The sequence below is a fragment of the Aspergillus oryzae genome, chromosome 4, assembly GCF_000184455.2.
Source record: "Aspergillus oryzae RIB40 DNA, chromosome 4".
NCBI classification, from domain to species: domain Eukaryota; kingdom Fungi; phylum Ascomycota; class Eurotiomycetes; order Eurotiales; family Aspergillaceae; genus Aspergillus; species Aspergillus oryzae.
Window position 1 is genome coordinate 3,296,033 of NC_036438.1, and position 20,467 is coordinate 3,316,499.

Sequence of the window (20,467 nt, forward strand, 5' to 3'; positions counted from 1 at the left end):
TCCGGAGAGCTCACTGTACGACGACAGGAAAATGGCCTCCTCAGTTGGCGAGCTACATTAGCTCCAACGATGTACAGTGGTCCTCTCCGGCTAAATTTCTTTGTTCCAAGATGCCAAGTGGGTCGTCGGGGATGGGCTGGTTTTTCTCCTTGGTCAGAGCCAATGATGAGCGCTATCATGGCTCGAAAGTCTGACATGCATTGTTCCACGACTTGGCTATTCCACATTGACAAAGAAACCTATCTCACTAGAGTAGGGGACGGGGCATCGGTGTCGCCGCGGCCTGTTGTGTGATGTCCAAGCCCATGATCGGCGTCAGACAAGGGTACAGCCCATCATTTCCATCCTGTTTTCACATACTTCCTCTATGGACAGAGTCGGAACTTCGGGGGCTCCCATTTCACTGACGTAGATCAAATAAATGTTATACTTGCAACTCAACAATCATCATTCCATGAAGCGTTGTCAGTAGTTCCTACCCTCCAGATGGATAATTATTGGTACTGTAGAGAATCGATGTATCCGTAAATATAGGCAAGAAGTTTTCGATCGAGTCAATTTGATTGATGATACTACTATTACCACAAAACCAGGGAAACTGAAAGACGTGCCATATCACAATAAATTTAACGTTCCTTCAGTTCTTTCCCGTAATAGTAATCGTACACCAGAACAAACCACTTCGAGATATCACGGCTCCAGGCATTAAGCCATTGTTACTTGAGCGAACTCAAATGTCCATGTCAAAGCTGTAATGATGCTTTTCGTGTGCTACTGTACACATGCTATGGCCTGTAATATATATGCTCCCATTAGCCCGAGGGGGAGAAAGAGAACGAGGTCCGCCAGCCGTACCGTGAAGGGGCGGGAATGAGGCTCACCTACATCCATCCTTGCTAGTCTCGGGCTACGTTTTACAGAGGTAAGGTGCGGAAATATCGTGATGGTCCCTGTGGGTGCGTTCGTATATCGTTTCCTTCTACAAATTTTGCTAGCTGAATACAAAATATAATAGGATTTTGCCACAGTGATTCTGACAGTTCTAGACGATCCTAAGGCACCCACCCCACCTCAATACGAACCCCTCTATGAACAAATTTAATGATATGAAACAAATGAACTAATCATTCTAGATCACGTCATGCTACAAAGTAAAGTTACCCCAGGCTCTACGACGGCGCAGTCAAGTTGCTTAAGCGTCTCATTGCAACAATCCCCCGATTACTCGATAAACAGGACGGGGGTATATCCGGGAAGATACGAAGGTTTTGCGTGTAGGCCACTACTGCTGCCTCTTGCGTTACTGCCTCATCGAAAGATTGCGGACACTAATTTGCTGGTACACAGAGCGGAAGTAAATGTGTTTCGTTTCCATGGCTTACATCCGCACCACATCTAACTCCATTAGTCCTTGACCGTACGTCCGGAGATGCCGTGGCGCTATCTACGATTGCGGTGGTTTGTATCCTCCAGTGCATTCTGTATGCAGTTCACCCTCATCAATCAAGACTAGAGTCATATTCTGAGTACTCTTGATGAATACTAGGAAGATGATAGTATCAGTGAGCCCTACCTAGGTCCAATGCCCATCATGTGTTTGCTGTTAACTGCTGTACGAGAGATCTTGGGCAAAGGTTACGACACCTTGCGCTTCTAGTATCCATGAAATCTCTCATAGCCTTTATTTCTGAGAATCTTTTGTACCCTAGGTCTCAGTGGCATGATACGCTCTGGATTGACAGGGTACAGTAAGTCAAAGGCGATTGTATTGCTATAGGGATGTCAATTTACTAACCTGATATCGTTCTGGCGCTACCGAAATTTCATGGATATTATAGTAGCCAAATCCCGCCATGTAACATTGCGTTTGCGGATGGATCTATAGTTCCAGCATCCGCCCCACCAATATATTTTCTAATAAGACCAGACCACTACATACTGTCTGATTTCTTAATGTGTGTCTTCACCACAAACTCACAGTCACGTCATAGGATCCTTACGACACGTCTTGGCCATCGCCCTAACTACTTCCGGGAGCCACTCCTTGTATGCTCGATCACAATGCAACTGAAGCCCGATGTGAGGATCTCCGATATTATATCACCCTACGTCTTATGAATCCCATCGACTAGACTATACTTCTTTCGACGTCTGGAATACTAGGACTATAGCAATAGGTCACAAATCTACCCCCTACCGACACTGGTGCCTCAACAGGACTACTGTTAGATGAGGTCGTCTCCTGGGCTATGCCAAGAAAGCCGAATATAGGCGCTCAAGGGTTAGTCTTTGTGTGCTTGATATGCAGGTCTCATTGTATTATATGGTCCACTTAGCGCATATTATATGTACTCCGGCCGGAAACATCCGATGAAAGCCGCGAGAGTCGTACCTTTGTCGTCTCATGCGGCTTCCTCTTTGACTAGGCTGCCTGTCTCTTGCTGCCTAAATGCTCATGCCATAACCCAGGCAATACCAGACAGGGTATAAGGATAGTAGAGGAGGCGACGCCTACTTCTTCGCCATTACTCCGTTTGTGAAATATTTTCCGGTGCTTTTTACCATTTGGCTCAAAACCCGACAACGATTCCAGCTTCAGTAGTCTCCCGCGACTTGAGGACACGCTACCAGCAAGTGACCATGGTTTCCGAGTTTTGGTAAGACCTCTGTATATGCATAGCTATAAGGTAACCTCGAATTCTATGTTGACTCCAGCACCGGCAGCCCTGTCTACGCAGTACGTCTAACGCCATATACCCAAACATGAAGATACACCGACAAAGGGTAGTAATTAATCTGAGTATTAGCCTTTTTTTGGTACCGTAGGCTGTGCGAGTGCTATCGTCTTTACTTCCTTCGGTGCGGCCTATGGCACTGCGAAAGCTGGTGTTGGGATCTGCTCCATGGGTGTTCTGAGACCTGATCTAATCGTGAAGAGTATGTAATACTGCATTCACTATCACAGCGTACTGAATAATAATATTTAGACATCGTCCCCGTCGTCATGGCCGGAATACTCGGTATTTACGGACTGGTCGTTTCCGTATTGATTGCAAACAATCTTGCGCAGAAAGTAACCATCTACACGAGCCTCGTCCAGATGGGTGCAGGGCTCGCTGTTGGTCTTGCAGGGTTGGCTGCAGGGTAAGGACGAATTGTCAACACACCAATACTGGGTATGCTTCAAGTTTCGTCTAACGTTGCCGATAGGTTCGCTATCGGAATCGTGGGTGATGCTGGTGTGAGGGGAACAGCGCAACAACCTCGACTCTATGTGGGCATGATTCTAATTCTAATTTTTGCAGAGGTCTTGGGTGAGTAATAATGCCAATCCTTTATACGGCCTCTGAACTAATATCTTCATTAGGTCTTTACGGGTTGATAGTCGCACTCTTGATGAACTCTAGGGCGGGCATAGTGGAGCATACATGTGAGTGATAATTAGGCGCTTCCTAGCCGGCTTGCTATCATAGTCACGTACTGTCGTCTCTCGTGGCTTTCGTGGATCATAGTTTAGCCTATAAATATATACATCTGCCGGGAACGTATAGTGTCATAAAAGGCTCTCCTGAAAACTCTTGCCAGGCCCATTAGGCGTTGTCTAGCGGAATTGTTTAAACTAAATCTCCACAAGATGTGCAATCCAAAGATATTTACATAGGTAAAACCATAGCGCTTCGCTGTCTACACATTCAGCTATGACCCCCCCAATATTCCTAAAACATCAACATCACTCAAAAGTTCTCCAAGTGATCACAGCACCTACACACTCGGCACTATAGGCTGTCACAATATTGTCATCGTCTGTCTACCATCGGGAGTATACGGAACGATACCTCTAACGATCGTGGCGTCCCAAATGATATCCAGATTTTTCATCGCTCCGGTTCTCATTGATGGTGGGGATCGGCGGAGGAGTACCAAGCAGAGACGCGGATATTCGACTGGGAGACGTTGTAGTTAGCAACCCGACGAAAGGCTTCCGGGGAGTGCTCCAGTACACTACGGGAAAGTCATCCGAGAGGGGCGATTTGAGCGCACTGGGACGTTGAATAAGCCGTCGCAGCTGCTGTTGACGGCACTGAATAAACACCAGGCGAACAATTTATTGCACGGCTGCGACCTTTCGAAGCACATTTCCCAGTTGGCAATTATGACTTCCAGCCATACGAGTGAATTCACGTATCAAGGTCAAGAGGAAGACAAGCTCTTCCACCCTGAATATGACCACATGGCTCCTCGTCGTAGTTGGGAAAGCTACGACCACAACCAGCTAGTGAACCGACCTACTCGGTCTTCAACTGAACCGAGAATCCACTACGGTCTGATTGCATCTTGTAACCAAGCAATGAAGGATGCTAAACCTCGAGACCGACTGGCACGCCAGCTGGGAATCATATGTTTTGAGATGGAGGCTGCTGGATTGGTTGGTGACTTTCCATGTCTCGTCATCCGGGGTATTAGTGACTATGCGAAATTTCACAAGAACGATCAGTGGCACGGCTATGCCATAGCAACGGCAGCAGCATATGCAAAAGAGCTCCTCTCCGTTGTGCTTCCTGTCGAAGTTGTGGAAAAGGATCCTGCCGATGTACGATCGACAGCTGCGAGTGAATCAAGCCTCATGAGTCCTGACAGGTCGGTCTATTCTGGGACATTCTTCTCCGGCGGCGGACCGATATTTTTGAGAAATCAAAATGCCGGGAGGGATAGAAATATCAGGACCGGTTCCCATAGTCGAGACTCTACCTTTTGATGTTATATTTGGTTATAAAACTGCAGCCTCATCCTGACGGGTTTCAGGTAGTAGTCAGGCTCCACGCCTACCAAGCAATTTAAATTGACAGCCAAATACTCGTGCCCTAATAAACTCACACGTCGTAACCACACAGAAACTGAGATGTGGTTCGCTGAAAGCACTTGTCGCAGCTGTAGTTGGAAGCTAACCTATTAAGCGAAAAAATACTAAATATATATATACATATTTTAAACTATTTTGACTATGCCTCGTGGCATACTAAATGCCGACACATTCCACAACCGCGCTCAATGACTACTCGGCGTGGTCAGGGAGGCTGAAAGATAGGTTGGAGGTACAAAACAAAAAAAGACTAGGCAGCTATACAGGGTCATCTGAGCTATTACTGAGAGTCAGCACATTAGTAAATACCCCTCCAAGTCCTCCCCACCAATCATTGCCCGGACATGTCGATCGTGCGGTAGATCATCCCCTGGGAGCTGGCGCTGTGTGTGTACAAAGAACCCTGCCCAACCCGGCATATTCGGGTTCTTCTATAAGTTGTATAGTTGACAAATTTCGTATTAGAATAACTGTTCTGTGGTTAGAAATATAAGGCGATATCCCGTACATACCGGAAACAATTTCCGAGCCTTCTTCCTCACCTTGGGTGGCAGTGGACGGCTGGCTCAGGGCCGATCCGTGCAGCCTTAGCGAGTGATTCCGCATTGAAACGTTCCCCATTTCGGAGGCTGACGCTCGTCGAACTGTCACAGTTGGCGAAAACACTAGACAGCTTTTCTTTGGAAGATTTGTAGGTGCAGGAAGCCTAAGTCTCCTGTGCCAGCGCCGGGTCCTGATAGGGAATCCTGTAAGACACAGTTACTGCCACCGGTCAACGCCGAAACTAAACAGAATTGAGCGTATTCTCCAACATTCGTCTATTAAGCAAATCTATGTGTAACAGAGGGGTATGCTAGTGTGTTGGAGGGTAGTTGGTCGGCTTGGCACCTCATCTAGGATACGGTTCGGCTCTATTAATCACCTAGCCGTGAGTAGCTAGGGTCATGAATCGGGTGCCTTTCTTTTTCATGACCAGCTCTTTTTGTCTGAGAGAAGCCAAACGTCACAAGGCACCTGCCCCATATCACACGTCACATAGTGTAAAGCATACTCAGTGAAGCAAACACTCTAGCTTGAGCCGGGTAGCTTGGACCCTCTGCTCTTGATGAGGCTGAAGACTCTCTCTGAGGCGAAGGCCGCAACATCCTTTACAGAATGAGGCTGCACCGAAAGCAAGGGCAACGACAATAGAAAAGAAGGGAAGGCGAAAGAGGAAATAAAACATGCGGGTCGTGCACATGTGTCCAAACCGTTTATAAGTGTCAATTAATCCTTAGACTTTTGCCCTGGAATTTTCTCCAGCGATCAAACTTGGATATATGGTAAATGTGACATTGTATATACCACGATATCTCAGGATTCTGAACCCAAGCCAGATATTATGACGTTACAATACTCCCACCAGCATGGCATCCCTAGACCAGAACCCATGGTTAAGCGCAACAATAGCACGGATGCTTCTCCTGGAGGCAATCATGTATATCTTGGGAGGTATAAAGTAGAGAATGGACATATGATCTCTTGAAATGTGTCCGCACAAGGGAATATATGCATTGAGACTCAGAGCAAGCCGCTTAACTATCTAGCGTTTATCTAGTGTTTTTAGGATTTATTATTGCTAACATTAAACATTTCGTGAAAGAAAAAATTCATACTTGGCTATCCTCACTTAATTTCCTTCAAACTCAGCAGGACCTATTCAGAAAAAGACCACAGTGGACAGGCACAACGCTACTGAGCAGTGAGGCATTCAAGCAATGGGTTTCAAGCTCAAAGGATGGATCAACAGATCGATCATCGTCGATCACCTCCGGAGAGAGTTCAACGCGAATAACAAGGTTGGTGTAGCCTGCGTATATTGCAATTCTAAGGGTCAAGCTCGCCAGACCATGGACAGTATCCTGGCTAGCCTTTTGCTGCAGCTGGTTGTCGCCCGTGGGGGTCCTGTTGATGATGAGGTGAAATAATTGCGCCAGATTGATGACGAGAAGCATACACTTCCAGATGTTGATGAAGTTCACAAGATACTTCTACCATGAAATCCGCAGATACTCAAAAGTCTTCCTCATTGTGGATGCCCTGGATGAATTGGGAAAGAAACTCGTGAAGAGTTTGTGGAAGAACTCAACAAACTTCGCTCGTTAGAGCCAACAGTGAACCTCCTGGTCACCTCCCGGTCGCAGAGACGCCTTCAATACTTGTTCCCCATGTAGACAACCGTGGAGATTCATCCCTCTGAAGAAGACTTAAATTCATATGCGGATAGCCGAATCAAGGTTGACATCTCGCGCGACAGTGGAGGGCTATCAGATCAGGAGAAAGTTCACATTGTGAATACTGTGGTAAAGGGGAGTGATGAAATGTCAGTATTACCATATTTATCAGGGTGTGAAGCACTAACCTGGACTTTGTAGATTTCTTCTAGTGAAACTGCATATGGATACGCTACGTCCGACGCGAAGGAAGGACGAATTCGTTACCTGGATGTATGGTCTGCCGGATAACATGGACAAAGCACTTGAGGACACCGCGGAAAGATTAGGAGGAAGCTTAAAAGGCAACTAGAGGTTGCGAGACAAATTCTGTACTGGCTCACTTCGGCGTTCCCGCTATCTGACCGTTGGAGAATTAGACGGGGCTTTGGCTCTGGGTTGTGGAAAAGGAACAGCCTCCAGGATTCCAGATGACCTTTGTGAATGCCTGGTCGATATAAACCAGAGCTCATGAACAGTCCGCCTACTCCATTTAACTGCTCAAGTATACCTTGAGAAAAAAAACAAAAGGACTGGCTCAGGGATACTCCAGGTATTGCAACAACCTGCCTCGAGTCATTTTTAACATTAGGCCACAGCCCCAATAGTGAGGACAGCCTGAGGAAGCAACTAGCAGGTGCTCCTCCCGTTGTCTACGCTGCTGAGCAGTGGGGATCCCATGCACGATAGGAGCTTGACTGGAAAAGTGAGAAAGACGCGAGCCCTATCAAAGAGCAAGCTCAGGAACTCCTCGAGACGAGTGACAAGCTGCAATGTGCAATAAGAGTCATGAGCCTTTCACAATACAGCCTGCAACGGAGGAAGGATGTCACGAAGTTGCACATTCTCGCATACTTCGGAATCGACCAATTGCTGGAACGTTTTCTCCGAGGGAAACTGGACATCAACGCCAAAGACAACCATGGAACGGCGGCTCTACACTGGGCGGTACGAAATGGGCACAAAGCTATGGTGAAATTACTGGTCAACAACAAGAACACGAACATCAATGCCAAAGATAGTTATGGAAGAACAGCGCTGCATTGGGCAGCGCGGAGCGCCAATAAGGACATAATGTCGCTACTGTTGTAAAAGAGGGGGAGGCTAAGGAGATGGCTTGGGAGCCGATCGACCAACACAGGATAAGCACGGAGCTACTCCACTGCACTATTCCGCCAGCAATGCTCACGGAACGATTGTGAGAGTGCTCCTGGACAAAGAGGCTAATATTAACAAGGAAGAACGAAGCGGAAGGACCGCATTATCCCGAGCGATTTAGAATGGATCCCAGGAGATTGTCAAAATGCTCCTTGACAAGAAAGCCAACGTTAATCGTGTTTATAGACTTCCTGAATTCGAGGACCTTTGGGTGCGACATGAGACCATCCTTTGGAAGAGGTTCGAGGCATACATTACAGGCGTAGGAAAAGATCGGGCTGAAGTAGACTGGCGCCGTTGTGTCGCCCTTCAAACCATGCAATTAAGCACAAGGATTATGGCTCCTACCATGCAGCGATGGGACCGCCGACATCAACAGTGAGAGGCAGGTGGGGTTGAAGAGGATGAAGAATCTGCTCTTTTCACGAGGTTGTTTTAGGGTTATCAAAAAATGGGAATTCGACTCGGGTATTTCTATGGCGACATATTATTCCCCCTTGAACGTCCATTTCGGAAGCTCTCCAGAGGACTCGAAAAGCTTGAAGGGAGAGCTGAGGTATTTCAGGAAATCCACGGACTCCTACGACTCATTGGAGCGCCTATTGCAGCCTTATTCTACCAATATTATCGAACACCGCTGTCACGGGCTGCAGAGAGAGGAGATCTAGCGCTTGTCACCCAGCTGCTCGATTGGCCTGGCACTCAGCCCAAGCAAAATACTTTCATTCGGACGCCGCTATCCTTGGCGGCGGAAAACGGGCATGGATCAGTTGTGAAGCTATTAGTCGAGAGAAATGCTGATATTAACTTTAAATTCATTGGTGGTCGGACCCCTTTGTCATATGCCGCGGAGAATGGCCATAGGGATGTGGTGGAAGTTCTGCTGAGGTCAGATACCTTGGATGTCGACTCCAAAGAGACAGATACACTGCGGATACCACAAGCCACGGATAATGGTGAACCGGATTTAATTGTGACTCTGGCCGAGTCCAAGCTGATGACGGCCGGACCCCCTGTCCTATGCTGCAGAGAAGGGGTTCAAGGAGGTGGTGGAAATACTACTAAGCTCAAACAAGGTCGATGTCAGCTCAAAGGACGGACAAGGGTTGACACCACTAATGTATGCTGAAAGGAATGGCCATGAGGAAGTAGTTGCAGTCTTGCAGGGCTAGAGCGAACTGCAACCCAAGTGATCAAAGACTATATAAGCAGCACTAGATGACGATTTGCGGATACCTTACAGAAGGCCTGTCCATTTATATTGAACACACAGTTCGAATAAACCAAGCAAGCCCTTAGAGCGGTATAGCTGGGCTCCCAGGGCATCGATCGCAGACTCCAGCCGTGGTATTGTTGCTTTAGACTAGTTCAGCGCTTATTCTTAGTGGGAGCTTTCCTGCTGATTTAATTATTATGATAGAGATTTGAAGCGTGCTTTCTAAGTATCCTATTCCAATCAATAAGGATGTAACTGTCCTTTTAACACGACCCAATAAATAATGCTACAGGCTACTGACGGAGTACCACTGCATCTTGAATCATTCCATAGTCGCAATCAGGTGGAAATGGTTAACGTATTGCTTTCAGCCATTAATTATGAGTCTTGTCGTTAACGTCAACACACAAACCCTCCATCGAACCGAATGTGGGTAGCTCGGATATCGGTACAGCTTAGGTATAAACATACATTCGCTATCACAGTCAAAGTACATAGGGCAAACTGGTTCGTCTCTCAGCTACTGAAGCTAAGACCGTATAATAATATATCAGATAGTGTGACCGATCGAATCATAGACTGAAGCATGAATCAGGGTCAAGGTTTAGTGCAACATGGGAACGCCCTCAGAAGTCGTTGGTCCATAGCGGAATGCTAGGCCACGAGTCTGGAAGATTCGTTGATATTTCTTCGGGGTCTAACAAACCAATGTCTGTAACCGATTGGGTTAGGAAATCCTCCATCGTTGGTTGGTACAGGGACATCTCTGCCGTCTTATACTGCGGGTCTGAAATAGGAAGCTGTGCAACGCTGGTGGGATATATCTGTGAGTTGGTGGGCGGTACGTAGGTAGTCGCTGTGGGATGCGGTACAGATGGAGCATCATCTTCACAAGGTTCCTGAACCTGAATCATTGTATTGCCTAGGGTTGAAGGTAACCGTGAGGAGAATCTACCGCTACTATGGCACTTTTGAACTTTCTGAATATGTTCGTAAAGATCACCGGCCATGAGGTTACCATCTGCGGCGAAAGACCTTAACATCTCCGCAGCGGTATCAATAGATGCTAAGTCATCCGCATTTCCATATGGGAGGAGATTTGAAATAACAAGGACAAGCGACGATGTGAAAATGTACTGTGCGAAGGCGTATCCAAACACGGAGATAGATCCTTTCGTCCATTCATCAGCACAGAGAATCAAGGTGTGCCGTGCAGAATGAATGCACGCTTCGGTCAAGGTGGCCAGGGCAGGCGATAACGTAGTTTCGGGGCTGAAATCTGTTGTTGCAATATGATCGAGTATGCCCAGCAATAGTGGGCGTATGGCAAGAATCAAACACTAGTTCAGTCAGTAGTGATACAAGGCCGAGGAAAACAAGAGCCCACATAGTTGAATTGTAGATGAATAAGAACGGTACACCTGCGATTATGGGTGTCAGGTTGGAGCCGAATATGATCAGGAACTGACTGCATCCACTGCTTCATCTCGTTCAGGAGCTTTTGCTCTCTTTGTAATAATGTTTCCGCAGATTTTTGGCGGCTGTAGATATTTCGCATAATATGTGTAGAAATCCTGGCAAGCTCTATGACAGCCACCTGGTATGAACTGTCTGCGAACTCGTCGTGGAATGTTTCAACAGCGAGGTTTGAAGGAAAATCAACATGGATATCATCATCGTTGACCTGCATTGGAAGTCCAAGCTTTAGCCCCCAAAAGCGATCAAAGATGTATATCGTCCACCACACACGAATGCGATTCTCCCTTGCGATGGGATCAGGGTATTGCGTCTCGGGGATGTTATGATGGAAGCCAGCAGACAATCCAAGTCGCAACGCGATTCCTACCAGAACATAGGCTGAATGCCACCTGTTCAGAAATTGACTACAAAGTGCCTCATACAGGTCAGTAAATCCCGAGGTAAAGAGGAAGAGAGAAAGCAATACCAGAATTAAGAGAGCCTCTATATGGGCCATGTTGGGTCTCTCCGGTAGCACAGAAATCATATTGATGGCACGCGCATAGTAAGTTGTGCCAGGTGAAGTGTCATTGTTCAGTCTGCCACTCGGAACCGAGCATACTTCACCTAGAGCAAAAAGAGCAAAGTACTTGCACACTAAAACAGGATCGTCGAAGGTTGCGTTTTGGTAAATAGTTTGAAGGTAGTCCACGCTGGTCTTCCGCAGTGCGAGGTGGAATGGTGGATTGGCGTGGCCAAGCGCAGTATTCACAAGCAATCGAGCGCGGGCAAGGCTAGGCCATTCAATCTCTCCATATGAAAGAACTCCCAGAGCAGACTCCTTAACATACCTCATTCGTGGCATGTCTGAAGTTGAAGCGTCCTTGCTATTCAAGCATTGGCACAGGCGCGTTGCAAATGCAGTACAGGCTACCTCGCTAACATAGATGGGGAGAGCCGACTTGTTCTGTGTTTGAAACCACGCCCAGTCCTTTAATAGCGGATTTCGTGTACTGGAGTCATTCTCTGATATTGGATTACGTGTGGAGGTTGGAACGCCACCACTCTCTGCCCCGAAGGTGATGTTGCTGACTGACTCTCGCTGATTTCGATGAAGTTCTTGACTGTCTTGGATCAGTTGCTCTAGGTAGCTAATGTTCGGACATCAGTGTGGACCCTTAGTACTAATTATATTATCGGGATAGGCAAGGGAGCCCTACCTTTCATCGACACGGACTTTGCGGTCGCGTTTAATATATCTGCATTCTTTCTCACACCCAGCCACCAGGCATCTAGAACAGGGCTTTCCGCCGGTGCACTTGACTTTCTGCGAATGGCATCTCTGGCAACTAAGTCTCAAAGCCTTGTTCAGAGACCTAACTTCACGGTCTTGGTGATCGCACTTACGCTACAGAGCGCTTGATTCCCAAAGGCTTCCTCGGGTGATGAGCCGAGCTTCTTACGTGCGTGATAAGACGGTTCTCCTGACTCATTTGGCGAATCATTTGGAGCCGGACTCTTTGTGGGGTTGTTCAAAAATCCTCCGGTCGGTGGTTTTAAGGTTGGCCGATAAACCAGTGATTCAATTTAGATGAGAGCTTTCGCTTGGCAACTTTTCCACATCAACTCTGGCCAGCCAATCAAAAGGGAGTCATACCGGCTCCCCTTGATTTTAGCCGACCGGCAATCTTTGTTTGGGAAGTTGTTAATTGCCACGGGTGACAAGGAGCAGAAACTATGTGTAGGAATATATAACCCTAATAGCACACCTCTCCCGACCTTGACTGAACTTCCTTCATACTTTTCCTCTTCCTCTATCATAACCAACCTGTTTCCGACAGACCTATCTCTCCCATACTTTCAATGGCATCAGTGGCAACTACCGGCGTCAGTTCTTACGTATTACGACAACATCGCCCTGGTGACTTAGGATGGATAGTTCATCGGCATGGGATCTTGTATAATCAAGAATACGGATGGACAGAGCGTTTTGAGGGCCTCGTGGCTAGGGTTGCCTCCGATTTCATCGAACACTATGATCCAAAATGCGAACGCTGTTGGGTTGCCGAACGTGATGGGTCATTCATCGGTTGCGTGCTGTTAGTGAAGGACAGGGACTCGGATCTCAATGGGGCAAAACTGCGCCTTCTTCTTGTCGAACCTAGTGCACGAGGACTGGGACTTGGCCGTACCTTGATCCAGCAATGTACAAGTTTTGCTCACGAGGTCGGATATTCACGAATACGATTGTGGACAAACAGTGGCTTAACTTCGGCGCGACGCCTTTACCAAAAGGAGGGATATAAGCTTATGAAGTCAGAAGAGGAGGAGACACTAGGCATGAAGTCGGTTGGAGAATACTGGGAACTGGTCCTATAGGAGGAACAATCTAGCTGAGGTAATTATTAACTTATTTGTCGTTCCCACCGTACAGCCAATTCTAATTTAAATCTCACTTTCTAGCTCGGAAACCAGATGTTGGGGTTACTGCTGAAGGCTATCAGGTTCTGTGCTTTATTCATTATCTTCTTTATATATACATTTCCCTTGGAAGTATTGTCGATAGTGGATGGGCAATATTGAACGGGGCCTAAATAGCAAATGTTACCAACAATCATAGAGACAAGAATTTATAACATCTATCAGTTGGATTGAACGAAGTATAATCAAGTTCCATTTACAAAAGATTCATTTACTTTGTTAAACATTCCAAAATAAGCAGGGGTCAACGGACGCGGTCTAATGTGTCTTAGGTGACAACGGTGGTACAAGCGACTCAGCGCATCACATCCCCTACAATGTCTCCATCTGTATGCCCCGTCAAACCAACTTCACCGGCTATCGTAACCACTTCCGCATGCCCAGCCCCCAGTCTGGAGGTGTGGGCAACTCCGTATTCGTTCGACAGTGGCATGGTGCATTACATTCAATTCGACACGGAAACTGACCTCGGGCACGGTTTCATCAGTCCGGATGAAATTGGAGGAAGCGAGGGTGAGGAAAGCGGCCCATTTAGCACGCTTTGCGATGCCCAGCCCAAATGACTTGAGAAGGATTTGAGCTCTGTGGATCGAAACAAGGCCCCATGGATTATCGCCGGTATGTTTCTTGAAACCCCATCCTCATACCCTCCTCTGTAGATAGAGAAAGGCAAGGATCGGTCGACATTGAGCTGCCCTATCAGGACTAACTAATAGTCGCAGCCGGTCACCGTCCCTGGTACATCAGCGCCAAGAACGAGAGCGGCACAGTCTGCGAAGACTGTCGTAAGGTTTTTGAGCCGATCTTTCTCAAGCATGGCGTTGACCTCGTGCTCTCTGGTCGCACGCACTTATACGAGCGAAATGCACCAATCAGGACTTTTAATGCTGACCCTAACGGCTTGAACAACCCCAGCGCCCCATGGTATATTACCAACGGTGCTGCTGGTCACTACGATGGACTGGATTCCTTATCCTAACCCCTCCAGCCTTAGTCGCGCGCGGCATTCGACTCGGCCTATGGTTGGAGCAAGTTGACTTCCCACAACCGCACGCACCTAACCCATGAGTTTATCAGCAGTTCCAACGGGACTGTGCTTGATGCTGCTACTCTTTTCAAGAGCCGGGACTGCAGTGGGAATCATTGAAAGAATGGTATGGTGGTTATCTGGTACAAGGGAAAGAGCTCAGACATCATTTTCTTACATTACAATGCATAAGTATTAGATATCGAATCTCCGGTATATTTGTCTTTCTCGCTTGCCGTATCGTCTTTCCTTGGATTGAGCATACCTCTTGATGAATTGAGACGGATAGTGGGTATTGTATAACTAGGGTAAATGCTAAACAAAGAACTAGTAACTTCTAGCACAGGTTATTCAGCAGATATTTGTTTTTATTTTGCCAAGCTAAGAGTAACTTGAGCCGGAAGCAGTTGCTTGTAGTCACCAGATGCTGTCCTGGGGATCGAAACCCATGCTTAGGCCGCTCCACTAGTAGTATTCGGACCGTCAGCCGCCATTTGATCGGGATAATCTAAGGCCTGCTACCAGCGGACTCTTGCAACAGGTTATATAGAATGTACATAAAAAAACATACAACAGGAGGGATTCGCTGGTGGTCACCCACCCAACTACTAACCTCCCGGCGTGTGGCTTCTGCACGGTCAATAGGTCGCTGCGTGCCCCTGCAGGGTGAGTGCGGGTGATGATGCCAAGTTGTCGCGCGCTTAGTGTGGGTATGTTTTAGAGGGGGGTGATGACTTGCTACATCACCACCCTGCGGTGAAGGGCCAGAACATACACTCTTGTCCGTCCACGTCTGCCTAAGCCATCAGCGCTGCCAGATCTCTGATTGGTGCATAGCCCCGTTCGGTCAGATGCCCAGCCTCTTGGCAGCTATGCTTCGCCACCCTCTCCACCGGTTAGCGAAAGCTGAATGGTTGAGCTGTTTGGATATGACAAGCATGTCACAATCTCTCAAGTTAAGATCATTCAGTCCCGTCTGGATTTTGGGCGAGTCTTAGAGATATCCTTGTGCAGGCCGCCTCGACAACCTCATAGTGTCATAAAAGCAGCATGGAGAAGATAGAAAGCATTGATTAGTAATTTTTGATATATCTTATGCCTTCACATTTGATATCCCAATCCGCAGATATATTTCACAAGTGAAGAAATGTTCCTTATTCAATCATCCCCATTGTTTAGGACTTCTAAGCCACCTCGCTCCCACTATTCCTTCTCAGCTTTAGCTTTCTGTTACTTGAGCTTACTTCAACATGTCTCCATTCTCTGACTGGAGCTGCTAACTAATGCTTTTGTATTTGTCAATCTGATGTCAATCTTCATTGACATATAATTCGCTGCTTTGCTTTAAATCATTTAGCTACAGTAAATTTGGTGGCTTACTCACGACTGGGCCACATGGGCGTCGCCCCAAAGACATCGTCACCTAATCAGAAAGACTGCGCTCTAAACGCACTGCCTCCTGTGCACTAAAATTGCAGTGTCGTCGAGTCCAGTGAAACAATACGCTATTGGCTCTGTAGCCTGGTAGACTTTCAGAAGAAGGGGCGGCACTTCCCCAACGTATGTATAGAAATCCGACTCCTCAGAGGCTGGTAATACTGGTACAGGGTAAGATGTAATAATATTTGTTGATAGTAGTCTTCAAACTTTTACACCGATTGAGAGTCTGGTATGGAATTTTAGCATTAGTATTGAGTTTGGACTCTGGAAGATGGACCTCAAGAAAAGGCCCCTAAGAGAAAACGGTACCCTTTCTCCTAAGCGCTTCAATCTATTTAGCGTACCCTGCCACCGAGAGACCTCTAATCAAAGAGTCTAGTAGAATCATCGTCGCGTACGAATTAAGGGGTCCAGCTAGGCAGCAAGATGGGCGGGACGGGATGATCCTGACAATTGTCAATCACATGAACTACTACGCTTTGGGCTAGCATAGTAATATCTGTGGAGTAGTCAACCTTGTACATGGTGGCTGCGGGCATCCACTGACAATTGTTAGCCCTCCGTATTGGGTTTCTGGGCACTAGAAAGCGGTACGCCGTTTGACAATTCCATTTAGTGGGTTGAACGGTGCGATGTGGGCTGCTGTTCTCAAATATGATGACTAGCGTAATAGTTTAGAGGTTTGGAAAACGGAAAGGGGAAGCTCCAGCCAAACGACCTTTACTCAATATCGAATACAATAAGAGTTTAATAACCATTTGATTCAGGACAGATGATATTGAGTAATTGTGCTCGGCTCAATCTTTAATTGACTGATGTGTTATACAACCTGCAACCTCGGATGCTCCCAACAGCACGAAGCCACGTGCGCTCTTTGACAACTGTTAGGCTTTAACGCGTTAGTACGAGACCGTGAACCAATCATATGTGATCGCAAGAAGCAGCCATTTATAACACAGCCCCAATAATATCTGCCTTTACGCAGGTGATGACTCTCCGTGTTTTTACTCAACCTCGTGCTCTTAACCATATTCATTATCTTAAAAATGGACTGTGCTTGCCCTCCTCCCAGAGCACTCGTACGAACACGGAGGACTGTGGATGACGAATTGCAAGGAGAAGCACATCGTACTGTCTCAAATTCTCATCCTGAAACCAGACAGCGCTTTGACTTGCGGCGGAATTTGATTGTACTCTTCTCCTTTCTTCTTCAAGATAGCCCATCTTTGCCTATCTCAAATGAGCCTCTAGTTAGGACCATTACTTGGGATTCTTCCTCACCCAGACGCAGATTAGGAAGTTCACAAAATAGCCCCAATACTAGTCGAATATCCGATCCGCCCCATAATAATGATGTTTTCTCTCAAGTCAATGAAGAAAACGCACGAGGAAATGAGGAAGAAGACAGAACCAGCTCCTTTATACTAACTTTACCCATTCCCAATACGCGGGGAAAGAGACAAATGGACCGCAAGATGAGACACAAGACTCGAATAGAAGCGTTAAAAAAGGAGCTGGAGCCATTGTGTACAGACAATGGATCCGCCATTGTTTTACTGTGCTGGGGTGAAAGTTCCTGCTGCTCCATTTTACCAGTGCCTGTGCAGTACCCAGAAGACGAAGTAGCTACTTGGACAGAGATAAACAAGGCCTGGTACACTCGCAGAGGAACTTGGGGGAAGTATCTCCCGGGATTTGGCGTCACACGGGTAGACATTGTTGAGGTTTGTTACGTCATGTCTCTTGATAAAGTATTACTGATCAACAGGTCAAGATCTCGATTCTAGGGCTGAAGAAGACCTCGAAGGGTCGAGAAATGATGAATATATTGGAATATACACTGAGAAAGACACCAATGCTGAGAGGAGACGACTACAATATACCATCGACAATGCAGGTCCCATGCCACACTGTTCGTACGATCGTTACACAGGAACGGTATATTGTGCTTCTGACTGTAACTGCTTTGACTGCTTACCGTGCTTTGACGATGCCGAGGACTGCCCAGTCAAAAAGGTTCGTGCTGCTAGACGAGATCTCTCACTCTTGGATACGGTCGCCTTAATGAAATATGTCTTCTCCTGTCCTATCCTTGCTACTTCGAACGACTTTCTTGAAAAAGGGAACCTTGTATATAGTCACAGGTGAGTGATATAGGCAAGACCTATAAGAGATATAAAGATTAAACACTGAGCTATATATATAGAGATATTCTGAGCGAAGTCGACAGTTGGCACGGTTGGAACAGCCCGGGTTTGAGAGAGCTCAAATTCAGAGGAATAGCCATCACCGAAGGCTGGACGCTAGATATGCGACATGTGGTTTTGCCCTTGATGTCAACGATTTTCCTAGTGGTCGTCGTTGTTGCGAAGTTCATTTTCGGTTGGAGTACAGCCTGGACTGTCGGTGCATTCTTTGTCGCGCTGGTAACACTTCTCTGGATGTGGGCTACTTATATGGCTGGCTGAAATCGCCCAGTCTTTGTATTTAATAGTTTCTAGCTACCCAGGCAAGTGCTCGGAAAGAGATTATATAACAGTGTTCAAGATTTACAAAGGTGGAGATGTAAGCAGTTGTAGATGTCCTTATCTCAGTGGGGGAGTTTGAAAAGAAGTTCAGAGACAGGCTGCTTGGTGAGCAGGTCTGAGCAGACGACCTCTGAATACCTCACATCATCGTCTCCCGACACCTCCGGGCCTCGAGTGACCACACGAGCGGCCGCTAGCTGTGCGCCACCATCCGATCCATACCTTCTGGAGAGTTCTTCAGATTCCGAGACCGACCCTGCCGCATCTGCAAGACGTAAGCGGGGGTTTAGCCAGGTCACATCGTCCCCTCCAACCCAACGGTCTGCACCGCGAGCAGATCGCCAAGGCAACCAAAGTGGGCAAACTCGCTCTCATGAGGCTCCATTTTGCACACAAAGGTGCCTTCTCGGGCTACAGCAAGGCGGCGCGCTTGACCCTGCGTGCCCCAACACGGACCTACATATACTTGGCAGAAGGGAGGACCGCCATCCGATCAGCGCAGCCGACTTGGTGAAGAAGCTTAAGGCGCAGCTCGATCAAGATCTAGATCATAACTGCACTCCCATGGGCCCTTGTGGGTCCTGTGGGTCCTCTGGCGCACCGTTCAAGATTACATGTTCCACCCTTCGGATATACTGTTGTCGGGAAAGGGACGACTTCAAAACGCTGGTGTAAGGTCTCACGCGAAGCTGAGGTCTACGGGGTCCTTTAGCGTGCCCAAGGATCGGCCATTCCCGTCTTTCTTAGGGCGATTGATTTGGCCCCAACCTACTTCCTCCACGGCGCGGGAAGGATCCGTCATATGCTTCTTATGGGTTGGGGTGGCAAGAGCGTGGGCCATGCTACTTTGGATAAGACCATACAGCGAGCGATTTCTCGGTCGGTGAAGGAGATCCGCTATTTCGGCATTTTCCACCATGACCTGCGTCCGGAAAACATCTTGTGGAATGCTGAGCTTCAGCGAGCCCTGATCATCGACTTCCATCTGTGCTCTTTGGACCGCCGACCACTGCACAAACGGCCTGGTGCTCTCAAACGACCACGGTGTGGACCCAAGGAATATGAATCTAAAAGATTGCGTGTGGTGTGAGGTAAGGCCGCTAGAGATGGGACAACGCGGGAAGTCAACAGGCGCTATGGTTTCCCTACGCGAGGACGAACTGATGACAATTCCTCTGCGGTAGTGGAAACTGCAATGCTTGTTTAATACCAATGTCTCATAACAGACTACATCCATTAATTAGCGGGCTTGGACCTCCGCCATCGAGCTTACAGCGTATGAGGGTGATCTTTATATGCGCTCCCCATGCGTGGGAACTGTCTCCCTATCTACCTTGGGTTGTTGAAAATTCCTCTGCTGGCACAGTCGGCAGCCTGGTCATGCCATTTGATCTCTCCCGCCTTTAGGTAGTGCGAGGTCTATATCGGGTCAGCAGCTGAATGGGTGATAGACGCGTACAAGGTTCTCGTGATAGAGATCAGTGGAAACTAGAATCGGAAGATTTATCCTTATCATGAAGACATCGACTTCACCTTCCCAACAATATTCGGAGGATTCCAGGGCCTGTTTGTTTGGCTGGGCTGCTGCTAGGGAACAATGGTTTACCCTGCTGTCATCGGAGCCGCGAGACGAGGTGTGACGGGTGTGAAGATGACGGGATCCAGAGGCAGTCTAATGAACTTGACTCTTGTTCAGTACGATATGGTCACGTCATTTATAATTACTCGATGTCAGGATTTGAGTGCAATCTAGGGAAGTTGTACCCTGCAGAGAAAGATGACTGGGAGCAGGGTTCAAGCTGTGAATCCCTGACGAACAGCCTGTCAGTCACCAGCATGGGGTCGAGGCATTCTTCACATTTTGGCCTGGCAGGGTAAACCAGCACCCAAAAGTATTAGTACTAGTCACTAGCTCAGATACATAACAAAAAGCGTATTAAAACTCAAAAACCAGCTCAATGAATTTCGCTCCCGCATTTGCGTGACGGAGGGGAAAAACCAAGGATGGAAAGAAAAACCCCACCGGAGCAGCACATAATTATCAAA

General features: G+C 47.4%; 6 protein-coding genes across 6 annotated transcripts; 4 read left to right on the top strand and 2 right to left on the bottom strand.

The window, feature by feature from the left end:
• Window positions 1-2,061: 2,061 nt before the first annotated feature.
• On the top strand, window positions 2,062-3,438 carry AO090102000454 (V-type proton ATPase 16 kDa proteolipid subunit; the record flags this gene model as incomplete). The annotated part of the gene is made up of 5 exons (XM_023236808.1): window positions 2,062-2,079; window positions 2,808-2,937; window positions 2,988-3,144; window positions 3,211-3,314; window positions 3,368-3,438. 5 exons carry the CDS (start codon window positions 2,062-2,064, stop codon window positions 3,436-3,438), a joined length of 480 nt encoding a protein of 159 aa, XP_023091829.1.
• Window positions 3,439-4,348: 910 nt separating this feature from the next.
• AO090102000453 (uncharacterized protein) lies at window positions 4,349-4,756 on the top strand (the record flags this gene model as incomplete). Its single annotated transcript, XM_023236809.1, has 1 exon — window positions 4,349-4,756. The coding sequence occupies one exon, from the start codon at window positions 4,349-4,351 to the stop codon at window positions 4,754-4,756; it is 408 nt and encodes a 135-aa protein (XP_023091828.1).
• A 3,660-nt stretch (window positions 4,757-8,416) lies between these two features.
• On the top strand, window positions 8,417-9,400 carry AO090102000450 (uncharacterized protein; the record flags this gene model as incomplete). Its single annotated transcript, XM_023236810.1, has 2 exons — window positions 8,417-8,649; window positions 9,136-9,400. 2 exons carry the CDS (start codon window positions 8,417-8,419, stop codon window positions 9,398-9,400), a joined length of 498 nt encoding a protein of 165 aa, XP_023091827.1.
• A 713-nt stretch (window positions 9,401-10,113) lies between these two features.
• On the bottom strand, window positions 10,114-12,450 carry AO090102000449 (Zn(II)2Cys6 transcription factor; the record flags this gene model as incomplete). Its single annotated transcript, XM_023236811.1, has 5 exons — window positions 10,114-10,373; window positions 10,443-10,827; window positions 10,875-12,096; window positions 12,166-12,353; window positions 12,409-12,450. 5 exons carry the CDS (start codon window positions 12,448-12,450, stop codon window positions 10,114-10,116), a joined length of 2,097 nt encoding a protein of 698 aa, XP_023091826.1.
• Window positions 12,451-13,546: 1,096 nt separating this feature from the next.
• On the top strand, window positions 13,547-14,573 carry AO090102000448 (uncharacterized protein; the record flags this gene model as incomplete). Its single annotated transcript, XM_023236812.1, has 7 exons — window positions 13,547-13,590; window positions 13,632-13,669; window positions 13,699-13,860; window positions 13,914-13,939; window positions 13,996-14,044; window positions 14,143-14,350; window positions 14,456-14,573. The coding sequence occupies 7 exons, from the start codon at window positions 13,547-13,549 to the stop codon at window positions 14,571-14,573; spliced, it is 645 nt and encodes a 214-aa protein (XP_023091825.1).
• Window positions 14,574-16,897: 2,324 nt separating this feature from the next.
• AO090102000447 (uncharacterized protein) lies at window positions 16,898-17,610 on the bottom strand (the record flags this gene model as incomplete). The annotated part of the gene is made up of 2 exons (XM_023236813.1): window positions 16,898-16,914; window positions 17,280-17,610. The coding sequence occupies 2 exons, from the start codon at window positions 17,608-17,610 to the stop codon at window positions 16,898-16,900; spliced, it is 348 nt and encodes a 115-aa protein (XP_023091824.1).
• Window positions 17,611-20,467: the final 2,857 nt, after the last annotated feature.